This window comes from Gorilla gorilla, chromosome 16 (genome assembly GCF_029281585.2).
Source record: "Gorilla gorilla gorilla isolate KB3781 chromosome 16, NHGRI_mGorGor1-v2.1_pri, whole genome shotgun sequence".
Taxonomy (NCBI): domain Eukaryota; kingdom Metazoa; phylum Chordata; class Mammalia; order Primates; family Hominidae; genus Gorilla; species Gorilla gorilla.
Window position 1 is genome coordinate 21466107 of NC_073240.2, and position 13924 is coordinate 21480030.

A 13924-nucleotide genomic window follows, 5' to 3' on the forward strand; every position below is an offset into this window, starting at 1 on the left:
TGCCTGCTTTGGAATTTTATGATGATTAAGCTTCTGTCCTGTAGAATATTCTTTAAGGAAGAACCAGATCAAATGAGGTTACAAACAGATGCCCTAGGCCGGCCACAATGGCTCATGCCTGTAATCCCAGCACATTGGGAAACTGAGGCGGGCACATCTTATGAGGCCAAGAGTTCAAGACCAGCCTGGGCAACATAGCAAGACTCTGTCTTTACAAAAAATTAAAAAGATTAGCAGACATGGTGGTGCATACCTGGAGGCCCAGCTACTTGGGAGGCTGAGGTGGGAGCATTGTTTGAGGCCAGGAGTTTGAGGCTGCAGTGAACTATGATCTGACACCACTGCACTCTGCACTCCAGCTTGGGTAACAGAGCAAGACCTTGTCTCTTAAAAAAAAAAAAAAAAAAAAAAAACAGAAGGAGGAGTGCCCTATTCGTAGAAATTGTATCTAAGAGCAACATGAGAACTATGTGTGATAGTCAACACTCACTCTGCGTTACTCTTGGATTCAGTTGGAAAATTGTGTCTGCAGTTGCAGAGCAATAGCATGTCCACTTCATGTGAATAGACAGAATTCAGTAATGTTAAAACCATTGAAATTATTTGTCCTAGTTTCATTGGTGAATTTAAATGGCCATCCCAGGAAAAGGTCTTAATAGTTTGTTTTGTCGGTTTGACTGTACTGCTAATATCACTTGTATCTTACATTCAGTGAATGCATGTGCCTGGTCCCAAATGGGCATGGTTCAGAGCCTAGTACCCTTCCATATACACAGAAGGCAGTCACTGTGGTGATGAACTTTTTCTGTGATTCATTTAAAATAGGTAAAAGTGTTGGTATCAGTGTCCAAACCTAGTTACACAGTTTGTGTTCTGTGACTTTGGTCTCCAGGTCAGCTTTGTGAAAGAAGCTATCATGAAGGTGTTGAACTTGGCTCTCATGTTTGCAGACGGTTGGCAGGCAGGCCTGGGCACTTGGCGGTAAGTATGTAATTTCTGAAGCATCTGCACTGTGACCATTTCAGCTTCAGCTTCCCTTTTTTTTAGAGACAGGGTCTTCCCAGCCATTCAGGAGGCTGAGAGGAGAGGATTGCTTGACCCCAGGAGTTCAAGACTAGCCTGGGCAACATAGCAAAACCCAGTCTTTAAAAAAAAAAAAAAAGTGCAAGTATTTTGTGAGAAGTAAAACATTTTTAAAAATCTGAGGTCTTCTGATTTAAACAAGCAAACATTTTTAGATTATACTCATGTTATATTGCGTTATGTTTTGTTAAATTTTTATCATGGACACCTTCAAACTGAAGTGGCAAAGACAGTGTTGTCAACACCGTGATGGCACCTGCTTCAGCTGTGCCAGTGAGGACAGCTCTGTCATGTCTGTGCCCACCTCCCCAGTCACACTTGCTGAATTATTTTAAACCAAATTCTGGACATCATGCTAGACTATTCTCCAAAGTTGTATTTTGGATGAGCTCTAAAAGATGCTGTGTTTTGAGAGTGTTTGTTATTCACACACATCACATAGGCAAGTGCACTGAATCAGGGGAAGTGGCCCGGTAGCAGCTCCCTCTGGCACTGCCATCCTCTACTGTTAACTTCAGTGTACAGCTCAATATTTTGTTACCTGTCCTGTTTATAAAGTCAGTGCAACAGTAATTCTGCTGTTACTTCCATGAAATAAAAGTGCATGTTTGGTTGACTGTACTTACTCCATGTCAGTAAGGAAGTAAGAGTTCATTTGAGTGCTAGTATAATTCAAAATCTCCCATTGGCTGTACTCGGAATCAAGAAACTAAGGTAGTAGATGAAGCCATAGCTGCAGGGATGGAAATAGAAGTCTTCCTCGCTTTATATTGCTGGCTCAAAGTGTGCAAAATATATTTTGCTTTTTTTTTTTCTTTTTTTTTGTCTCACTTTGGGGTGGAGGAGAAATAACACTGCTGCATATGCTTTGCTGAAATTCAACTCTTTCAGTTTGTTTTACAAATAAATGTGAGAAAAATACAGGGGGTGAGGAACTTAAGAAGCCTATCAACCATCGCAGTTTATGGATAAGTTAATTGTTCCTGATTGAGACTTAAAGCCGAAAAGTGAAAAACTGTAGAAGCAATGTGAAATTTGCTTGAATGCTATTAGATGATATTTTTGAGCAAATGGTATTGTGGCTGTGTTTTGAAAGGAGTTTTTATCTTTAAAGTATACATTTATACTTATGAAATATTCATGACTGTGGTGCTCTGATGTCTCCTGTTTGCTTCTGAATATTGTGGTGGGGCTGTGGAGGTGTAAGCTTGGCATCTGGGTGGCACCTGCCATGGCAGGGCAGTGGGCCATGGAAACCCCTTCTGAAGTTCTCTCTTACAAAGTGTTTGATATTTCTTTAAAAAAAAAAAAAAGAAAGAAAGCCGAGCACAGGTCCCAGTGCTTTGAGAGGCTGAGGTGGGCGGATCTCCTGAGGTCAGGAGTTCGAGACCAGCCTGACCAACATGGAGAAACTCCATCTCTACTAAAAATACAAAATTAGCCAGGCGTGGTGGTGCATGCCTGTAATCCCAGCTACTTGGGAGGCTGAGGCAGGAGAATCGCTGAACCCAGGAGGCAGAGGCTGTGGTGTGGTGAGCTGAGATCACTACATTGCACTCCAGCCTGGGCAACAAGGGCGAAACTCTGTCTAAAAAAAAAAAAAAAAAAAAAAAGGCAGCCAGGCTCCATGGCTCACAACTGCAATCCCAGCACTTTGGGAGGCCAGTGGGGGCAGATCAGCCGAGGTCAGGAGTTCGAGACCAGCCTGACCAACATGGCGAAACCCCATCTCTACTAAAAATACAAAAATTAGCCAGACATGGTGGTGGGCATCTGTAATCCCAGCTACTCAGGAGGCTGAGGCAGGAGAATCACTTGAACCCAGGAGGCGGAGGTTACAGTGAGCCGAGATCGTGCCACTGCTCTCCAGCATGGGCGACAGAGCAAGACTCCATCTCAAAAAGAAAAAAAACCTTTTTAAAAATAATTTCAGATTTTAAGTTTTATATCCTTAATGTGTTCTTTATTTCAAAGAGAATGTATGCTTGTAAACAATAAAAACAAGACTGTATAAAGGAAAAGGGAGTATCTTTGGTCCTTCTAGTTCCAGAACTAGATACTATCTGGAAACAGCACAGTTTTATATCCTAATGAAACTTCCTTTGAAACACTTTGACATTTTTTATTTTAAAGTAGGGTAGGATGTTACGTGTTTTATTTTATAATCTTTAGATTTAGGATTTTAAATAATTAAACCAAAATACATTTGAAATTACTCCACAGATATCTTGAAGCCTACCTATATACCCGCAATGCACTTACTTAATTGAAATTTACTTTTATTCCTAGAATGGAATCTATAGAGAAAATGGAATCTGATTTTAAAAACTGCCATATGTTTCTTGTAACCATTTTAAACAAAGCCGTCTGTAGAGGATCCTTTCCCCATTGTGAGTATATCATGTTAAAATATTTCTACCTCTGTATTTCCTTGTAACTAAGTGTATGTGTCATTCTTTTGTTACTGATCCCATGAAGAATTAGAAATTCTCACCATTTTCAAAACTGAAAAGTCCCTTAGCAGTTGTCCCATGCTTTGAATTGCTTTTTAAGCATTACAGTGAGGTGAGTGTAAGCCTGAGGATCTTACTTTCTGGTATACCATTTATTACAACAGATTTCTAAAACTCCTATTAAATAAAGTCGATGGCAGAATAGATTTCTGTCACACTTCACTATCGTGTAGTTTTTGTAACTATTTCTTTTCAAAATCTAGACTTTTTAAAAATTTTTTTAGGAATTTAAAGCTCCTGGCCTGGCGCGGTGGCTCACGCCTCTAATCCCAGCCCTTTGGGAGGTCAAGTGAATCACTTAAGGTCAGGAGTTGGAAGACCAGCCTGGCCTACATGGCAAAACCCTGTCTCTGCTAAAAATACAAAAATTAGCTAGGCATGGTGGCACATGCCTGAAATCCCAGCTACACAGCAGGCTGAGGCAGGAAAATTGCTTGAACCCGGGAGGCAGAGGTTGCAGTGAGCTGAGATCGTACCATTGCACTCCAGCCTGGGTGACAGTGGGACTCCGTCTTCAAAAAAAAATTTTTTTTTTCAACATTTAAACCTATTGTTTTAACCTTATTTTTATTCTTCCCACAGTGGAATCTCTAGCGTTGTCACTCATGGCTGGCATGGAACAAAGTTAAATGTCTTCAGCGTAATAAATATCTCCAACTTTGTCATCATACATGTACATTTCCACCATGTGCAGCTGAAAAGTGAGAATATTTTTATTTTGGTTTATTTGTAAAACTTGTCCACAGTCAGCCTGGCACAGTCGCTCATGCCTCTAATCCCAGCACGATGGGAGGCCAAGACAGGCGGATCACTTGAGCCCAGGAGTTTGAGGCCAGCCTGGGCAACATGGTGAAACCCGGTGTCTACCAAAAATACAAAATGTATCCAGACATGGTGGTGTGTGCCTGTAGTCCCAGCTACTCAGGAGGCAAAGATGGGAGGATTACTTGAGCCCAGGAGGTCAAGGCTGCAGTGAGCCATGACTGCACTACTGCAGTGCAACCTGGGTGACAGAGTGAGACCCTGACTCAGAAAGAACCAGTTGCCCACAGTCCAGACAGATGGATTGTAGGTGGGTTTTCTGGAGATTAGTAGATACTGTATAGAGTTGTGTACATAAAATTGTGTCAGTAGTACAAAGTGTATATAGGCTGTTTACTCTTATATTTCCTACTGTAAGATACAGATTTATGGTACTGATACCTTTAAATTATATCATATTTTGAAAATGTAATTACTGATATTCAAAATAAATTAAAGGACTTAAAATCATTTTATTATCCTTTTGCTGCTGTCCTTCAGTCACAGAAGCTTTTTATATAGAGTTTTACATGTTGTCTTCCCTAAAAGTTGTCTTAGATGTAGCTGTCCTAGAAATGTTTATATTTTGGCTGGGTGTAGTTTCTCAAGCTTGTAATCCTGGCACTTTGAAAGACTGAGGTGAGAGGATTCCTTGAGGCCAGGAGTTTAAGACCTGCCTAGGCAACATATGAGACCCCATCTCTACAAAAAAAACTTAAAAATTAGCCAAGGGCTGGGCACGGTGGCTCACCCCTGTAATCCCAGCACTTTGGGAGGCCGAGGTGGGCGGATCATCTGAGGTCAGGAGTTCAAGACCAGCCTGGCCAATGTGGTGAAACCCCGTCTCTACTAAAAATACAAAAAAATTAGCCAGGCGTGGTGGCCCACGTCTGTAATCCCAGCTACTTGGGAGGCTGAGGCAGGAGAATCACTTGAACCCAGGAGGCAGAGGTTGCAGTGAGCCTAGATTGTACCACTGCACTCCATCCTGGGTGACAGAGCAAGACTCCGAAAAAAAAAAAATTAGCCAAGCATGGTGGCACATGCCTGTGGTCCCAGCTACTTGGGAGGCTGAGGTGGGAGGATCAATCGAGACCGGGTGGTCAAGGCTGCAGTGAACCATGATTGCATCACTGCACTCCAGCCTGGACAACAGAGCAAGACCTTGTCTCCAACAAAAAAAAAGGAAGAAAGAAATGTATATATGTTTTATGTGCCTGAGAAGTTCTACATGGAAAATAGCTTCAACCGATAGCGATAAATGTAAAAGGCCAACTTCACTTAGGGCCAACTGTTGGTACATACTATTGTTTGGTATTTCCTTGTTTTTTGAAATGGAGGCTCACTCTGTTACCCAGGCTGCAGTGCAGTGGCACGATCTCGGCTCACTACAACCTCTGCCTCCTGGATTCAAGTGATTCTCCTGCCTCAGCCTCCTGAGTAGCTGGGATCTCAGGCGTGCACCACCACGCCCAGCTAATTTTTGTATTTTTAGTAGAGACAGGGTTATCACCTTGTTGGCCAGACTGGTGTCGAACTCCTGGCCTCAGGTGATCCACCCGCCTCAGCCTCCCAAAGTGCTGGGATTACAGGCGTGAGCCACTGTGCCTGGCAATATTTCTGAGCAATTTTTGTGAGCTAACCAGTTATATTTTGAATAGAATTATGCTTACTATTAAATTTTTCCATATTTTCTTTTTATAGAGTGAGACTATCTTTTAAAAAAAAAAAAAAAGGCCACACATAGTGACTCATGCCTGCAATCCCAGCACTTTGAGAAGCCGAGGTGGGTGGATCATGAGGTCAGGAGTTCGAGATCAGCCTGACCAATGTGGTGAAACCTCGTCTCTACTAAAAATACAAAAATTAGCCGGGCGTGGTGGCACACACCTGTAATCCTAGCTACTCAGGAGGCTGAGGCCGGAGAATTGCTTGAACCTGGGTGGCGGAGGTTGCAGTGAGCCGAGATCGTGCCACTGCACTCCAGCCTGGGCGACAGAGCGAGACTCTGTCTCAGAAAAAAATAAGAAAAGGAAAAAAAATATGAAAGCCAGAACTGGAAACAACAAAATGTGGAAGTTAGGACTAGAAAGCTTCTATAAGCAAACATGGGAAATTAACACTACAAACTTGGGGTAGACAAAGATTTCTTACATAAAATCAAAAAAGGGGCCAAGCACGGTGGCTCATGCCTGCAGTCCCAGCACTTTGGGAGGTCAAGGTGGGTGGATCACCTGAGGTCAAGAGTTCCAGACCAGCCTGACCAATATGGGGAAACCCCGTCTCTACTAAAAATACAAAAATCAGCCGGGCGTGGTGGCGCACACCTGTAGTCCCAGCTACTCAGGAGGCTGAGACAGGAGAATCGCTTGAACCTGGGAGGCAGAGGTTGCAGTGAGCCAAGATCACACCACTGCACTCCAGCCTGGGTGACACAGCAAGACTCCGTCTCAAAAGAAAAAAAAAAAAAAGGAATTATTGGTGAATTGGACATCACCAAAAAACATTGCTAGGAAAATGGTAATACAGGCCACAGACTGGGAGAGAACATTTCCCCTTAGCCCCTTTCAGGAACCATGTCATGCCCAGAGGCAACCACTGTTGCCCAGGGTGTCCAGAAGTAACTATGTTCAGAGTGTATGAAGGCATTTTAAATTAGTAAGACAAGCTTTTTTTTTTTTCATTGATGCAAGGTCTTGCTTTGTTGCCCGGGCTGGAGTGCATTGGCACAGTCTTGGCTCACTGAAGCCTCAACCTCCGGGGACCAAGCACTCCTCCCTCAGCCTCCTGAGTAGCTGAGACTACAGGTATGCACCACCATACGCGGCTAATCTTTTATGTTTTTTTGGAAGAGATGGGTTTTCAGCCAGGTGCAGTGGCTCATGCCTATAATCCCAGCACTTTGGAAGGCCTAGGCAGACCGATCACTTGAGGCCAGGAGTTTGAGACCCGCCTGGCCAACATGGTGAAACTCCATCTCTACTAAAAATACAAAAAATAGCTGGGTGTGGTGGCAGACACCTGTAGTCCCAGCTACTCTGGGAAGGCTGAGGCATGAGAATTGCTTAAACCTGGCAGTTGGAGGTGGCAGTGAGCCAAGATCACACCACAGCACTTCGGCCTGGGTGACAGAGCAAGACTCTGATTCAAAAATTAAAGAAAATAAAAATTAAAAAGATGAGGTCTTAACTATGTTCCCCGGCTGATGTGAATTCCTGGGCCCAAGTAGTCTTCTGGCCTCAGCCTCCCGAAGTGCTGGGATTACAGGTGTGCGCCATTGCACCCAGCCCAAGACTTTTTTTAATGAGCACAAAGAGGCAAGGAAGGCACAAAAATGGCCAATTAAACCACATGAGCACCACAGCCTCTGGCATGGCTAAAATAAAAAGACCGGCATGTCAAATAATTTTCAAGGATTTAGAGCAACTGGAAATTACAAGATGGTACAAGCACTTGGGGAAACTATATGGCATTTTCTTACAAAGGTTAACATGTATCTACCCCTGAGAAGCAGCAGTTCACCCTTAGGTATTTATCCAAGAGGAATTTTTAAATGCGTCCATGCAGAGATTTGTATCTGAATATTCATAAGAGCTAAAAGCTAGAAACATCCTAATGACGGTAAAGAGGTAGATGGATCAACACTGAAGTATATGCACGCAGTGGAATGCAATTCAGCTGTGAAAACACACAGCTCATCCACATAACGACATAAGAGAATTCCAGGAACTTTATGCCGAAAAAAAAGCCAGACTTAAAAGGATCTGTTATTATTCCATTTACATGAAGTTAATGAACTGGTAAAACTAGTCTCCAGTGATAGAAATTGCAACAGTGGTTGCCTCTGGCCATGACATGTTACCTGAAAGGGGGTTGGGGGAAATTTCTGGGGGTGATGGGTGTGTTCTGTGTCTTCATTGGTCCCACAGGTACATGCATGTGACAAAACTCATTGAATTGTATCAAGTGTGGGGCTGGGTGTGGAGCAACTGGAAATTTCTTACATTACTGGTGGAAATGCAGATGGTACAGGCAATTTGGGTTTTTTTGGTTTTTGTTTTGTTTTTTTTTTTTTTTGAGACGGAGCCTTGCTCTGTCACCTAGGCTGGATTGCAGTGGTGCGATCTCACCTGGAGTGTGTTTGCAGATGACTTTCCTAGCAGCACATCCCAGGAGGTTTCTTAGGTTACACAATGTCTTTAAAGCTGCAGGTGGCTTTCGGCCAGGTGCCCTCCTACGGGGGACCACGAACAAGGTGGAGCCGGACACCAGTATGGTGCTTCCCAACAGAATGCAGGGGTCACTTCAGTTTTTATAATTGAAAAAGTAAAACAGCATCTGAGTGATCTTTTAATTTGTATTTCTTTTATTTATTCTTTTTTATTTATTTATTTATTTATTTATTTATTTATTTATTTATTTATTTTAGACAGAGTCTCGCTCTGTCGCCCAGGCTGGAGTGCAATGGTGTGATCTCAGCTCACCTCAACCTCTGCCTCCCAGGTTCAAGTGATTCTCCTGCCTTAGTCTCCTGAGTGGATGGGACCACAGACGCACACCATCATGCCCAGCTAATTTTTGTATTTTTAATAGAGATGGGGTCTCACCATGTTGGCCAGGCTGTTCTTGAACTCCCGACCTCGAGTGATCCGTCCACCTGGGCCTCCCAAAGTGATGGGATTACAGGCATGAGCCACTGCCCCCGGCCTTATTTTTAAAATATAGATGGGGTCTCGCTATGTTGCCCAGGGTGGTCTCAAACTTTGGAGCTCAAGCACAATCCTGCACTGGCCTCCCAAAGTGCTGGGATTACAGGCGTGAGCCACCGTGCCCAGCCTTGATACAGCCAATTTGGAAGAGTTTTTCAGTCTTTTACACTGTTAAACATATCTTTATTAAACATATTTTTACAATGTTAAACAACTTATCACCCAGCAATCCCACTCCTAGGTGTTTACCCAAGAGAAATGAAATGTATATTCACACAAAAACCTGTACACAAATGTTTATAGTGGCTTTACGAATAAGTGCCAAAAACTAGAAACAGTCCATATGACCATCAACTGATGAATGAATAAACAGCTTCAATTTACCAAATGGAATACTGCACAGAAAGGAAAACATGACTTTGTAACAACTTGGATGAGTCTCAAACTGCTTGAGTTTTCTGAATGAAAAGACATCTTTACACTGAATCTAAGAGCTGTTCCTTTGCTCGTGTGTGGAAAAGCTAAGGCTGTGCTGCACATCGCCCTATCCTATCTGTAAAATGGACTGGGACCAGGCGCGGTGGCTCACGCCTGTAATCCCAGCATTTTGGGAGGCTAAGGCAGGCGGATTATTGGAGGTCAGGAGTTCAAGACCAACCTGGCCAATATGGTGAAACCCCGTCCCTACTAAAAATACAAAACAATTAGCCAGGCGTGGTGGTGGGCACCTCTAATCCCAGCTACCTGGGAGGCTGAGGCAGGAGAATCTCTTGAACCCAAGAGGCAGAGTTGCAGTGAGCCGAGACTGCACCATTGCACTCCAGCCTGGGCAACAAGAGCAAAACTTCATCCTAAAAAAGAAGGGAAAAAAGACCCTATTGTTGGAGAGATTCTGTGAGACACACCCTTAATCTATTCACAGAGCCTTTAGTGTCACTAAAGGGTACTCTGAGGCAACACTTATTAATCTTTTTGACATCAGAAGCTCAGTGGCTCACACCTGTAATCCCAGAATTTTGGGAGGCCGGGGCAGGCGAATCGCTTGAGCCCAGGAGTTCAAGACTAGCCTGGCCAACATGGTGAAACCGCATCTCTACAAAAAATACAAAAATTAGTCTGGGCACGGTGGCTCATGCCTGTAATCCCAACACTTTGGGAGGCCGAGGCAGGTGGATCATCTGAGGTCAGGAGTTCGAGACCAGCCTGGCCAACATGGTGAAACCCCATCTCTACTGAAAATACAAAAACTAGCTGGGCATGGTGGTGCATACCTATAATCCCAGCTACTCAGGAGGCTGAGACAGGAGAACCGCTTGAACCCAGGAGGCGGAGGTTGCAGTGAGCCGAGATCACACCATTACACTCCAGCCTGGGCGACAGAGCGAGACTCCGTCTCACATTAAAAAAAAAAAAAAAAAAAAAAAAAAAACAACTATCTAGGCCTGGTAGTGCACACCTGTAGTCCCAGCTATTCGGGGGCTGAGGTGGGAAGATTATTTGAGCCCAGGAGGTCAAGGGTCCAGTGAGCTTGATCATGCCACTGCACTCCAGCCTGGGCGGCAGAGTAAGTTCATGTCTCAAAAAGAGTTTCCAGCTGGGCGCGGTGGCTCACACCTGTAATCTCAGCACTTTGGGAGACAGAGGCAGGCGACTCACAAGGTCAGGAGTTCGAGACCAGCCTGACCAACATGGTGAAACCCTGCCTCTACTAAAAATACAAAAGTTAGCTGGGCATGGTGGCGCATGCCTGTGATCCCAGCTACTTAGGAGGCTGAGGCAGGGGAATCGCTTGAAGCTGGGAGGTGGAGGTTGCAGTGAGCCGAGATCACACCGCTACACTCCAGCCTGGGCGACAGAGCGAGACTCAATCTCAAAAATAAAGAGTTTCCAATCACATCCTGAGCATCGTCTCTAGAGCACATTTTCTTGGCAGTGCCATATAGTTTATCCTTGCTCGATAGTCATTTTCTTATTTTAGCATCATTTGCCGTATGGGGAGGCTAAAACATTTCAAAACCATTAATTCTGTCTCCTTTTTGTTTAAAATCTTTCTCTCAGTTAATGCTCTCCTCTCACCCAGCAGGAAGAAACCAGGCAGCATCTTCAATACTTTGCTTGGAAAATCTCATTAGCTAGGTTACCCGTTATGTATATTCTGTCCTATCCATGTAACGTCAGGTAACAGCAGGGCTAAACTTTCTGCTGCTACTTAGTGAAAGTCTTCCTTCAATTTCCAATAACAACATTCTTCTCACTTTCTTTTAAGCCCTCTTCAGCAATGTCCTCAAAGTCCAAAGTCTAAGAACAGTGTGTTCAAAGCACTTTAGTGTCATCAACACTGTCCTCAAACCCTGGTCCCAGAGCCATGCCCACCTGTTAGGTTTTGCTACAGCAGCATCCTCTCTCTGTACCAAAATCTGTATCAGTCCAAGAGCAGAGCCATTAATATACATGTGTGTGTGTGACACATATATACATACATAAATATGTGTGTATATATATATTACCCATACACCCATACCTGTGGATAATCGTGGACTTGCTGCAGGGCTTTGCTCTTACACAGTTAATTGTGTAAACTGATTCATCCGTTTCCATAGGGCTGCCTGTTGTCTGCATCCGACGCTGGAGCCTACTGTCCACAGGAGGTTTGGGAGGGACCTAAACCTGCGTCAGTTCTTGTTGCTTCTGGCCTTGGTGGTGTGGAGGTGCTGCAGAAGCTAGGGCCTCTCATCATGAAGATGAGCCAGATGCCTCCTGGAGCCACAGGATCCAGAGAGTCAATGAAAGTAAAACTTCAGGACTGTCTGGATTTATTACGCCAGGGAGGAAGTTGAGCCCTGGAGACTGTCAGGTCGTATGACTGCAATTCTTCTCAGATTCATCTTCATTGTTCTTGTTCTGTAAATGACTAAGAGAGACCAGAGACCAGACCTCCCCGCTTCCAATCACTGGTTTTGTTGTAGATGAACTGCCTCCTTTACTGTCCGGTACCTAATGTGGACCAGACGGTGCTCAAGACCCTATCACTAGTACAACCTCAGTGTGGAATGTTAAATATGCCTTGCCTGGAAGAAAAAGACCAACTTGACTAATCAGATCATCATAACTATGCATGAAGTCTTCCACAGAAAGATGATGAAATTTTGTTACACTTCCCTAACCTTTGTCTAAATAAGCATTCCCAAACATCTACACTTTGGAACACTGACTTCTGTTCTTTGAGATGGGTGCTTCCCAGGTAGCCCATCCTCAAACTTTTTGCTTGAATAAACTCTCTAAACTAGATTCTGTTCCTTTTGATTATTTTAGGTTGACAAGAAGAAGGCAGTAGTGGCGGTCCTGGCCATGGTGTTGTTAACAGTGTAAGCTGTCAGACCCACAACAACACGTGTGAGCCACAACACAGTGGCAGCTCCCTGCCTCTCCCCAAGCCTCCGCCAACGCCTCCCTCATGGTCTTGCAGAAACACAGGAAGAACTCTAGTAAACCTGGGTCAGCTTAGCCAGCTCCACATGCCGCAAAGCCACCACATCAATTCATGGCATCATTAAGTTAAGAAAGAGTAATTTGGCTGGGCATGGTGGCTCACACCTGTAATCCCAGCACTTTGGGAGGCCGAGGCAGGCAGATCACCTGAGGTCAGGAGTTCGAGACCAGCCTGGCCAACATGGTGAAACCCCGTCTCTACTAATATAGAAAATTAGCCGGGCGTGGTGGTGCACGTCTGTAATCCCAGCTACTCAAGAGGCTGAAGCAGTAGAATCACTTGAGCCTGGGAGGTGGAGGTTGCAGTGAGCTGACATCGCGCCACTGCACTCCAGTCTGGTGAGCGCGAGACTCCGTCTCAAAAAAAAAAAGTAATTTATTATAAGGAAGTCCTTATACTGTTGCCTGTGGCTGCTGTAACACATTACCATAAACCTGGTGGCTTAAAACAACAGATACTCATTCTCTTGAAGTTCTGGAGGCCAGAAGGCCAAAATTCAAGGGAGCAATAGGGCCATGGCCCCGCCATTCTTTGCCTCCCCAGTTTCTGGGGGCTGCCAGCATTCTATGACTGTGGCTGTGTGGCTGCTTCACTCCCATCCCTGCCTCTGTGTTCACACTGCCTCTTTCTGGGTCTGTTCTCTGCGTGTCTCTTGTAAGCACACTGCTTATCGGATTTAGGGCCCCTTCAGATAATCTAAGATGATCCCATCTCAAGAACTTAGATCTGCTAAGACTCTTTTTCTTCACATAAGGTAACTGTCTTCGTCTGTTAAGGCTGCTATAACAAAGCAGCATAGACTGGGTGGCTCTAAACAGGAGAAATTTATTACAGTTCTGGAAGCTGAGCGCCCAAGATCACTGCACCACAGAGTTGGTGTCTGGTGAGGGAATGGAGGAATTTTAATCCAAAAATGCATGCTGTGTTTCCTGCTCGGGGAGAGCTGTCTCCCTGTTCTGCTGGTATTTGTTTTTCTACCTGTTACTTCTGCTTTCTCACCTTTCCTTGCTGTGCTTTTCCTCCAGTGGTTGGAAGGTGGATGCTCACAGATCCCAAATGCACGTAACCAGTTCTTGGCTCCAGCCTTGGCCTGGGTTCCCCAGAAATACAACCTGAGACAAAGCCATAGGTGCCTCTACTCTGAGATGGGGCGCAGTGCCCGTAGTAGGAGTCAGAGAGTGCCCTAGCAGGAGGAGGAGAGAGATGGAAGAGGAGGGGAAGAGGAGGGGGAGGAGTGGGAGAAGGAGGGGGAGTGCTGATGGATATAGGGCCATCTCAGTAAGATGGCATTGCGAAGTGTGCCTGCTCCACCTCTCGGGATGTCCCTA

General features: G+C 44.6%; 1 protein-coding gene across 5 annotated transcripts in view; it reads left to right on the forward strand.

Annotated features, from left to right (window-relative positions):
• Positions 1–12394, forward strand: part of LOC115932683 (gamma-tubulin complex component 5-like) — a 48551-nt gene extending 36157 nt beyond the window's left edge. For 2 of the 5 annotated variants that reach the window (XM_063698403.1, XM_063698402.1), the window contains exons 21-23: positions 893–981; positions 3373–3473; positions 11707–12394. In XM_063698403.1, the coding sequence (XP_063554473.1) occupies positions 893–981; positions 3373–3473; positions 11707–11771 (255 nt within the window). In that variant the 3' untranslated portion in view covers positions 11772–12394. Of the gene's footprint in view, positions 1–892; positions 982–3372; positions 3474–4178; positions 4869–11706 lie in introns of those variants that run through there. The other 3 variants (XM_063698405.1, XM_063698404.1, XR_010130917.1) reach the window with 2 other exon arrangements.
• Positions 12395–13924: the final 1530 nt, after the last annotated feature.